This window comes from Anarrhichthys ocellatus, unplaced genomic scaffold, assembly GCF_004355925.1.
Source record: "Anarrhichthys ocellatus isolate YVR2014 unplaced genomic scaffold, GSC_Weel_1.0 scaffold208, whole genome shotgun sequence".
In the NCBI taxonomy this organism is placed as follows: domain Eukaryota; kingdom Metazoa; phylum Chordata; class Actinopteri; order Perciformes; family Anarhichadidae; genus Anarrhichthys; species Anarrhichthys ocellatus.
In genome coordinates this window covers 1-12008 of record NW_022280238.1, presented here as the reverse complement: position 1 = coordinate 12008, position 12008 = coordinate 1, and the positions used below count along the sequence as shown (strand labels likewise).

The following is a 12008-nucleotide window of genomic DNA, read 5'->3' as shown; positions in this document are numbered from 1 at the left end:
TAGGTTTATATACTGGGAGATACTAGGTTTATATACAGGGAGATACTAGGTTTACATACTGGGAGATACTAGGTTTACATACTGGGAGATACTAGGTTTATATACTGGGAGATACTAGGTTTACATACAGGGAGATACTAGGTTTACATACTGGGAGATACTAGGTTTATATACAGGGAGATACTAGGTTTACATACTGGGAGATACTAGGTTTATATACTGGGAGATACTAGATTTATATACTGGGAGATACTAGGTTTATATACTGGGAGATACTAGATTTATATACTTGGAGATACTAGGTTTATATACTTGGACATACTAGGTTTATATACTGGGAGTTATCAGGAGATAGCAGGTGTCATGGTCGGTATAGATAGAAGTACACCCCCCCTTCACTGTGTTCGGTCATGAAGAAATGACAGGGGGGGGGGGGCTGAGTCGGGCTGTAGCCTCTCTTCAGGCTGATGGAGGATGGGGGAGGGGAGGAGGATCTGGTTTGTATTCAGCTCTCATCACCTGATGTCTTCATCTTCATATACACATATATACATATTTATGTATATGTGTATATGTATTTAGTCCGTGAGGGTTTAGGGCTGTCCCACTGTCAGATTGTCAAGTGTTTGAGTCTTTTGATCCCTTTACGAACCCTTAGCCTAAGGGAATTACCCACAAATCATTGCAATCTGAAGTTAAACACGGGGTAACCAGTGGACGCATGGAGACGTAAAGAAAAAGGTAAACAAAGAGGACGGCTCACGTCTGTTCAGCCTGGAGTATTACATGTACTCAGAAACATTAAGGGTTAAAGATGGAACAAAAATAAACATGAAATCAGAGAATATTAGGGGGGACATTGGGTTTGGGCCTCTGTTCTCACCATCACTGTAGAACCAGCAGGTGGAGGTGTGTCAAGAGGGGGCAGGGCCTGTGATGATGTAATCAGTGACAATCACTGAAATACGGAAGCTCAGGAAGGAAAACACAACCTCAGAACCACCAGGAGTACATCCCAAGTCTCTTAATTGTCGTTTCCTCGATCCTCTCTTGAACCGGAAGTTGTTTCTGCGCCGCCATATTGACGGCCGTCCCAAAGCTCTGATGTAGCTCGGAGGAGTGAGGATGGAGGATGGAGGAGGGACCTCGGAGGAGCCATGAGCGAGGAACCAGGAGAACAGACTTCCAAGAAGTCTTTTAACGGCCAACACACCCCCTTATTGTTCATCAGTCATGTGATTGGACGCTGCAGCCGATCGGACTGATGACTGAGTTTAACACCAGAGTGAAGACGGATCACAGATTAAACTCTAGTTTATATTTGATTAGGTTTCTGATTCAACATCTGGTTTAAATAAATGTTCATTGTAGTCTGAACAACAAAAGGACCACAAACAACTTTCTTCATTTATTAGAAAGATTTGTGTTTTCATGATCTGATGTTTCCCTCAATAACTTTATTATGGAAACAATTAAAGTCAGAGAGAGCTGAGAGACTAAACACTTTATACATCATTCCTGAGTGTTTGATGAGTTTTATCATTGAAGAGAAACAATAATCATATTCTGGGTTATTTAATAATGACGTCATAATCTGAATTTCTAAATGTACAGACGCAAATAATTCATAAATAAGACGATCGCATCCCGCCGGTAGAAATGGATCCTGATCTTATAAACAGAACACAGGACACAGCTTGTTAACAGACTACAGAGAGAAACACCTCTACAGTGGTGATTACTGTGTCTTTATTAGTTATTAGTATTATTAGTTACTATTATTAAGTACAGTGATCATGTGAACAGACACTAACTTATCAAAAGTCTCTCCAGCTGTTAAAGCCGACTGACAGCTGATTCAGCTGTCATCAGCTGATCAGCTGTGATCATCAACACCATCATCAGAAACAGACGTCGCTTCACGTGACGCAACTGAGGAAAGGACGTCTCATGTCTCTTAAAACATATTTCCTCGTTTCCTCTCTCCTCGCATGGTTTCCTCCATGCATCCCTGGTGGGAGGGACTAAGACGCAAGGAAAGGACACAAGTGAGGGAAACAGGGATGCAATTAAGAGACTTGAGAAGTATTCATATACTTGGGATGTACCCCTGGTGACCCTGAAGGAGGTCAAACAGGAACCTGAACCAGGTGATATCTCACGGCAACGCAACTACATCCCGTTACAACAACTAGATCCAGTTACAGCAACTATATCCAGTTAAATCAACTAGATCCAGTTAAAGCAACTACATCCAGTTAAAGCAACTAGATCCAGTTAAAGCAACTAGATCCTGTTACAGCAACTAATCTGTACACACACAATCACACACATTAACACACACACACACACACACACACACACCCTCCTGTAAGTGATAAATAATTTAAAGCTGCAGTAGAAAGTGCTTTGTCACCACCAGGCCGCCCATCCCCCCCTCCGTGTTTCAGAGGGATTTACATTTAATCCAAGGTGTGATTGAACGACTTAAAGTGGGCGTGGTTTAGTGACAATACAGAGCTGTAGAGGTCGACCTTCAAACAGCTGTAACGACGACATCACTCTGTCCTACTGTTATTACAGACACTTGGAATAACCACAGACATTCGACTGTCCTACTGTTATTACAGACACCTGAAATAACCACAGACACTAGGCTGTTCTGCTGTTATTACAGACACCTGGACTAACCACAGACACTAGGCTGTCCTGCTGTTATTACAGACACCTGGACTAACCACAGACACTAGACTGTCCTGCTGTTATTACAGACACTGGACTAACCACAGACACTAGGCTGTCCTACTGTTATTACAGACACCTGGACTAACTACAGACACTAGACTGTCCTACTGTTATTACAGACACCTGAACTAACCAGACACTAGACTGTCCTRCTGTTATTACAGACACYSGAACTAACCACAGACATTAGACTGTCCTACTGTTATTACAGACACTGGACTAACCACAGACACTAGACTGTCCTGCTGTTATTACAGACACCTGGACTAACTACAGACACTAGACTGTCCTACTGTTATTACAGACACTGGACTAACCACAGACACTAGACTGTCCTACTGTTATTACAGACACCTAGACTAACCACAGACACTAGACTGTCCTGCTGTTATTACAGACACCTGAACTAGCCACAGACACTAGACTGTCCTGCTGTTATTACAGACACCTGGACTAACCAGACACTAGGCTGTCCTACTGTTATTACAGACACCTGAACTAACCAGACACTAGGCTGTCCTGCTGTTATTACAGACACCTGGACTAACCACAGACACTAGACTGTCCTACTGTTATTACAGACACTAGATGTTGCTCAGAGGCACTGAGGCAGGAACTTAGCCTGCAGAGAGAGAGGGCGAGAGAGATACAGAGACAGACAGAGAGAGAGAGAGAGAGAGAGAGAGAGAGAGAGAGAGAGAGAGAGAGAGAGAGAGAGAGAGAGAGAGAGAGAGCACGTGACCTCCAGAGCCTCTCTGTCCAATGGAATGAATGGACTGTAAATAGGAGCCAATCAGGAGCGGGGGGCGGGTATAAAAGGCTGATAACCTATTTAATCAGCAGCAGCAGAACCAGATCCGCTTCAGACCTCTTCACATCAGACCTAACGAACAGGTAAGAACACCTCTAACCAATCACAGCTGATCAGATCATCGATGCTCCCGGTGGTCGGCTCATCACGCGGGAGGAGGCATAAGACACGTCAGAGGGTCTCAGAGAGCTGGGGGGTTAACGGGACAAAAGAGGCTGCGGGCAGACAGACAGGCTGCTCGTTGGATGTGTATCGGTTGTTTGCATGCCGCTGTGCTGCACAGAGCCTGTCTGTCTGCAGCCTGTCTGTCTGGCTGCATCCCAACGACCTTGCAGTGCGTCCTGCAGGTGCTGCGCAGATTATTTTAACGCATCTGCGATTTAATGCCCAGCTCCGAACTAAAGGCTCCTTAAATACAGCCTGACGTCATTGAATCATCTTTTTCTTTTCTCCATCAAACCGTTTGTCATCTTTAACGAACTGCGCATGCTCAGGTCGGTTGTATTTCGATGTACTTTAACGGGATGATGACGGATTATGAACCCGTTGATCTGGGACCGGTTTGAAGGTGACCGAGCTCTGCAGGGTTAATCCCGGTCTCGTGCTGCGTCACTGATCCCCTCCAGGGGATCCCGATCCAGTCCGGGCCGAACCGGGTCATTTACCTGCAGAGGTTCTGATGCAGCAGCTGGTCTGAACCACAAACTAGATCCTGGATCATTTCAGGGACACATTAAGATGAAGGTTAAATACACACACACACAGACACACACACACACATTAACACACAGACACACACATTAACACAGACACACACTCACACACACATGCAGGCACATTAACACACACACACACACTTTTATTTTCAGATTTTTAAATTGTGTGATGAAGATTGTTAATGAAAAATGCTAATAATATTATTCATAATGTTGTTATTCATATTATTATTATTATTATTGGTAATACTATTATTATTATATCATTATTATTACCAATAGTATTATTATTCATAATAATACTGTCTAAATGTTTACATATTCAGTAGAATTAGTAATACAGTATTTAGCTGATTTTGTTTGTATAATTATATTTTATATACAAGATTTAACAAAGAAAAAACAGAAATGTAGAAATTTTTGCAAATTTATTAAAAAAGAAAAACTGAAATATCACATGGTCATAAGTATTCAGACCCTTTACTGTGACACTCATATTTAACTCGCATGCTGTCCATTTCTTCTGATCCTCCTTGAGATGGTTCTACTCCTTCATTGGAGTCCAGCTGTGTTTAATTAAACTGATTGGACTTGATTAGGAAAGGCACACACCTGTCTATATAAGACCTTACAGCTCACAGTGCTAGTCAGAGCAAATGAGAATCATGAGGTCGACTGAATACTTATGACCATGTGATATTTCAGTTTTTCTTTTTTAATAAATTTGCAAAAATTTCTACATTTGTTTTTTTCTGTCAAGATGGGGTGGAGTGTACATTAATGAGAAATAAAATGAACTTTTTTGATTTTAGCAAATGGCTGCAATGAAACAAAGAGTGAAAAATTTAAAGGGGTCTGAATACTTTCCGTACCCACTGTATATTTAAGTTATTGAAATGTTAATCTTTGTTAAATCTTGTATATAAAATATAATTATACAAACAAAATCAGCTAAATACTTTATTACTAATTCTACTGAATATGTAAACATTTAGACAGTATTATTATGAATAGTAATACTATTGGTAATAATAATGATATAATAATAGTATTTCCAATAATAATAATAATAAATAATACTAATAATAATATGAATAACAACATTATGAATAATATTATTAGCATTTTTCATTAACAATCTTCATCACACAATATAAAAATATGAAAATAAAAGTGTGTGTGTGTGTCTGTGTGTGTGTATTTAACCTTCATCTTAATGTGTCCCTGAACTGATCCAGGATCTAGTTTGTGGTTCAGACCAGCTGCTGCATCAGAACCTCTGCAGGTAAATGACCCGGTTCGGCCCGGACCGGATCGGGATCCCCTGGAGGGGATCAGTGACGCAGCACGAGACCGGGGTTAACCCTGCAGAGCTCGGTCACCTTCAAACCGGTCCCAGATCAACAGGTTCATAATCCGTCATCATCCCGTTAAAGTACATCGAAATACAACCGACCTGAGCATGCGCAGTTCGTTAAAGATGACAAACGGTTTGATGGAGAAAAGAAAAAGATGATTCAATGACGTCAGGCTGTATTTAAGGAGCCTTTAGTTCGGAGCTGGTCATGCATCAAAAATCTGATGACGGATTTAAAACGACAGTTAGACAGTTAATAAACGTACAGTTAAACGTTAATAAACTGTTCATAAACTCAGTCAAACATTAATAAACTGTTAAAAAAAACGTACAGTTAAACTGTTAATAAACTCAGTTAAACTGTTAATAAACTCAGTTAAACTGTTAATAAACTCACAGTGAAACGTTAATAAACTCACAGTTAAACGTTAATAAACTCACAGTTAAACGTTAATAAACTGTTAATAAACTCACAGTTAAACGTTATTAAACTCAGTTAAACGTTAGTTTGACAGTTTATTGAGTTATTCTGCCAATAAACTGACGTCAGAAGCTCATTCCTTTAAACTGTTCCCAGGTCAGCAGCCGGACGTCATCATGCCTTTCGGAAACACCCACAACAAACTGAAGATGAACTACTCGTCGGAGCAGGAGTACCCCGACCTCAGCCAGCACAACAACCACATGGCCAAGGTGCTCACACCTGAAATGTACGACAACCTGAGGGACAAGGAAACGCCCAGCGGATTCACCTTGGACGACCTCATCCAGACCGGCGTGGACAACCCAGGTACCAAGTTACACTTCTGTAAACCAGGTAGCATCCTGGACCAGGTTCCATCAAACACAGACCAGGTAACCCCCTCTTATCTACACCAGGTAACCCCCTCTTATCTACACCAGGTAACCCCTTATCTACACCAGGTAAGCCCTCACAGCCAGGTCTCTTTCACACAGAGAGATCGTGTTCCTTCAGCTGCAGCTTGATAACTTCTTAATTGGATTGACTCGTTACGATCAGGTTAATTTCTGCTCGTTAATTCCTCCACAGTGACGTTGTGAGTACTTCCTATCTGATCTCCTGAATCAAATCACTGAATAGAGAAAGCAAACACAGAAACAACCCGAGACCCGAGTCAGAAATTTGGTGCTGAACAGGAAACGATCGATCGGCCATTTTGTGTCCCTGCAGGTCACCCGTTCATCATGACGGTGGGCTGTGTCGCCGGAGACGAAGAGACATACGAGGTCTTTAAGGAGCTGCTGGACCCGGTGATCGAAGACCGCCATGGAGGATACAAACCATCAGACAAACACAAGACCGACATGAACCATGACAACCTGCAGGTAAACAACAACAATAGAACCTGGGCCCCGTTCCTCGTACGTGGCTAACTGAGTTAGCCGGATAAAATTCAGGATAAGATTACATAAATCGGGCTTTTCGGTTCCACGAAGCAAGTTTGGCAAAATCACCATGGCAACACATCCATAAGCTTGAAGCTGCTCCAGCGCAGGCTAACTGAAGGTAGCTGGATAAGCTGCCACTCCCCCGGAAAACATGGCAGCTCCTGTCACATACGGTAGTCTAATGCGCTTGCGCATATACCGGGGGTTATACGGGAGTTCCGGAAATGCATGTAAAGTGAGACACACGGTGATCCATTAAAGCAGCTGAGCAAACTAAGAAGCCTCTATTGCATTAATGTACAGCTCCCTTCCTCAGAGATCCACTGATGATGGAGGATATTAGTTAGATTAGCGTTTTATAGGGAGAGAGTTCTTCCACATCGCCAAGATCCGTTATCACATCACGATGACTTCCTATACGAGCGCTATCCATTCTGCCCACAAGGAATCATTTATTTACAGACCTTCTGGAGCATACATTGAACACCACACGCTGCAGCCGAGCACTGATGTCTCACACACTGGATGCAGCCTTGAGCTGTTCTGCGAGTGGTACATTGTTGTACAGTGTCGGCGATGCGGAGAACATGGGGAAAGCCGCTGCATGCCGTGCTGTTGGTAAAGTTTATTCGGCGCTTAATAAACTTATGGATGTGTTCATTACATCACCATGGCACATATTGTACTGACTCAGCATTCTGAGTAATGTGTGTGTGTTAGTGTTTACTTGCTCCCATGTCCTCTTGATGGCTGCGTTGCATACATGAGGGTTAAAGCACTCATAATGATATGACAGTGTTATTAGTACACCAGCTTATCATTACTGTAGAACATGATGAAGGTGGACTCATGATAAGAACAGAGAGAATCACACACTATTTATCTTCACTGCTTCAGTTGATTGAATGTCTGATGATGAATAATACACACACACACACTGATCCGCCCACACACAGATTCACACACACATATTCAAACTAGTTCTATATGGTGATCTACACATACATGTATATACACATATATATATATAGTACATGATACATGAGGGCATACAGTACATATATCCTCATATTAATGAGTATCAGTTAGATACTCTTTGGGCTTGTTTTTATTACTTATTCTGAAAGAGTTGACATCATTATTGTCGCTATAGATCTCATTGGATGATGCATTCATTAAGCCTACTGCCAGCAGCTCATTTAAAGACATATCATCTGATTGATTGGGGTGATGAGGCATTCAAATGAGCCGATACACTTACGCATTTAACTTGTCTGTGATATTTTGCGTGCTTCTTGTCTAGCCCTCGCAGCGGTGGTGGTGTTATATTTAGCCGTGATTATGGTCTTGAATTCCTCATATGCGTTCATGATCATCTCCTGCTCGTCAGCGGAGTAAAAAGAGGCTCTTTCTTTGACTTTATTTAACATTGTACTGTTAGAAAATCATGGTTTCGGTGATCGACGCTTCCCCCTTTTGAAGTAGGACGGGCACGCACAATTATCCTGATCCTGATCGTCTGGTTCCAATTAACGAGACTGTTTGAGAGGATCAGCCTTGGAGAAACCGACATAGCCTGACTTCAATCATCTCGTTAATTTAGGCTGCTAATAGGACATTTGATCGACTTAGTTGAACCACGTACGAGGAACGGGGCCCTGAACAATGACAACCTGTAAGTAAACAGACTGACCTGAACAATTGGACATAGAGTTAGTTCTGTTTAGTTGTTGGTCTCTACTGGTCTCTTCTGGTCTATTCTGGTCTCTACTGATGGTCTACTGTGTTTCAGGGAGGAGACGATCTGGATCCAGACTACGTTCTGAGCTCCCGGGTCCGGACCGGTCGGAGTATCCGAGGCTTCTGTCTGCCGCCTCACTGCAGCCGCGGAGAACGCCGAGCCATCGAAAACCTCTCCCTGGAAAGTATGACATCACTTCCTGTTTCCTGCTCTTTAATGCTCTTTAAACCAGTTTTAAAACATAGTGAAAACCAGTTAGAAGTTGTGATGAAGAGCTGAAACAGATACACCCTTAATCCGTCTTTATTGAGATGTTTACCCAGCATGCCTCAGTGATCCTCAGTCAGTAGATGTTTACCCAGCATGCCTCAGTAAGCGTGTCAGTAGGTGTTTTTACCCAGCATGCCTCAATGATCCTGTGTTATATAACTCTAAGTTGAGCTGAGACTCTTAATGAGGATCTGAGACCTGCTTCACCTCCGAAGGAGACTAAAGAGAACCAGACCGGCTGAAACCAGCAGCACATTATCTATTGTTACAACCCGGCTCCAACATAAGGTAACGAAGATGAGTGATAAAAGTAATAAATACACATTTATTTAAAGAATACAATCTAAACTAACAACCAATCAAAACAAATAGAGCCATCAGGTCCTGGTTCATATGTGGGTTTATAGAGCCATCAGGGATAGATAGATATCTCTATCTGTCTGTCTATCTATATAGATATAGATATACACACACATTGTTATGGTCTGGCTCTTGAACCACAACAAAACGTAACGAAAACTCAGGCACGGTGCTAAATAAAGAAACCACCTTTATTAGAAAAAGGTCGGGACAGTTCAAAGTGCACAACAGGAGAGCATTCTCGCAGCATCCCAGATGGTGTAACTGCTCCCTCTAAACACTCCGTGTAGCACACCAGGTGTCAGGGAAAAGAAGCCAGCCCCCCTACCGGATGGGGCGGGCCTTGTAGGGCAAAGGTGTTGGCCAGCTGCCTCCAATCTTCCTGATGGCCCTGGGCCGTCACCCCCCCCATAAAGACAGGGTCCCCACAGGCCCCTGGACATCACCCATGCCCACATCTCATTCCTTCAGCTACTTCGTCATCTCCCATCTCAGCTACTGGTACCTTGAAGCAATCTTTAAGAGAGACAGACAACAAAGTTGAAAGAAACATGATGCACAATTACTGACATGGGGCCCTGGACAATGCGTCAGCAACAATATTGTCCTTCCCTTTAATGTGACGTATCTCGAGAGTATGCCTGAAAAAACAGGGACCATCCTATGAGTCTCTGATTTGGACAGTGTAGTGAGTTCAAAAATGTTAAAGGGTTGTGGTCCGTGTAAACTACCACAGGCCCTGAACCCACATACACCTCAAACTGCTGTAATGACCAAATCAACGCCAAAGCTTCTTTTTCTATTACGGAATAGTTTAACTGGTGCTTGTTGAACTTCTTGGAGAAGAAACTCACGGGTCTGTCAATACCCAATTCGTCCTCTTGCATCAGCACCCCACCTGCACCCACGTGACTGGCATCAACTTGCAGTTTAAAACTGCTATCCATTCGTGGTGCAGCGAGAACCGGAGAATCACAAAGGATCAGCTTTACAGCATCGAAAGCCCTTTGACAACCAGCGGACCAAATATACTCCACCTTACCCTTCAGTAGGTCTGTCACCGGCGCCACTACAGTCGAAAAGTTACGACAGAAAGCTCTATAATAACCAACCAAACCTAAAAATTTCATCAGTTCTTTCTTTGTTGCCGGCGGCGGATACCGGTCCATGGCTTGCACCTTTGCCCGCAGAGGGCGCACCTCTCCTTGCCCGACCTGTCGACCCAGGTATGTCACGGTTGCTTTAGCAAACTCACACTTCGCCAGATTAACAGTAAGGCGAGCCTCAAGTAAGCGACCGAACAACGCTTTTACACGCTCCATGTGTGAAGACCGCGAATCTGAGTACACAACGACATCGTCTATATACACTGCACAGCCTTCTAACCCACGAACAACCATATTCATAAGTCGTTGGAACGTAGCAGGTGCGTTTCGCAACCCGTAAGGCATGACAGAGTAAGAATACAGCCCAGTTGGAGTAATAAACGCTGCCATTTCACGCGCCCTTTGGGATAAAGGGGCCTGCCAATAACCCTTTAACAGATCAAATTTGCTGATGTATTTTGCAGCACCAACCTGATCAACGCAATCATCCATGCGAGGTAGGGGGTAAGAGTCTGGTTTAGTGACACTGTTGACTTTCCTAAAATCCGAACAAAACCGAGGGGTATTGTCCGCTTTTGGTACGAGCAAACAATGTGACGCCCAGCTTGAGGATGACGGTTCAGCGATGCCGTTCTTCAGCATATACTCAACTTCAGAATCTAAAAATGAACGCTTTACCGCACTGACTCGATAAAATCGCTGTCTTATCGGCTTTGCATCTCCTATGTCGATATCATGTGTGTACAAGATGGAACATCCCCAAACAACATTGGATACCCCCTGATAAGCTCGGATAGCTCTGTGTGTTGTGAAACAGACAAGTGGTCAAGGACACTGTCTAAGCTCTGCAGAACTTCAGAGTTTTTCAATCGGCCTGTTAGCAACGCTGAATCCGGATTAGGCAAACCATCCTCACAAACATGCTCCCTACCCGATGACGTCGTGTTGCCTACACACGCCGGGTGAGCGCTATCCATCCCTACGCTCCGCTCCTGAGACGAACGTGCATGATATGCTTTCAACAGATTAACATGGCACAGTTGGTGATGTTTTCGACGGTCTGGTGTGGCAATAAGATAGTTCTGCTCTGAAATCTGTTTCACTACAGTATAGGGACCCATAAACTTAGCGTTAAATGGCGAATTTATAATGGGCAACAAAGCCAAAACTTGGTCGCCTGTACTGAACACCTGATGCTCAGCTCCATGGTCATAAAGGCGTTTCATCTTATCCTGTGTTTTAGCCAACTTCGACTTTGCCAATTCCCCAGCTGCGTAAACTTTATGCCGGAACCCATTGACATACTCCACCAGATTTTTAGGTGGCTCTGTTTGTCTCCAATCCCCTTGCAACGCAGCCAACGGACCACGCACAGTATGACCAAAAACCAGCTCATTAGGACAAAATCCTGTACTTGCTTGCGTTACTTCCCTGGCCGCTAGCAACAACCATGGTAACCCTTCCTCCCAATCACCTTTCATCTGCACACAGT

At 43.4% G+C, this 12008-nt stretch overlaps 1 protein-coding gene across 1 annotated transcript; it reads left to right on the top strand.

The window, feature by feature from the left end:
• The first annotated feature begins 3568 nt into the window (after window positions 1–3568).
• LOC116400808 (creatine kinase M-type-like) lies at window positions 3569–12000 on the top strand. Its single transcript, XM_031878872.1, has 4 exons — window positions 3569–3639; window positions 6207–6419; window positions 6822–6976; window positions 8832–12000. The coding sequence occupies exons 2-4, from the start codon at window positions 6227–6229 to the stop codon at window positions 9057–9059; spliced, it is 576 nt and encodes a 191-aa protein (XP_031734732.1). The 5' UTR covers window positions 3569–3639; window positions 6207–6226; the 3' UTR covers window positions 9060–12000.
• The last annotated feature ends 8 nt before the right edge of the window (window positions 12001–12008 follow it).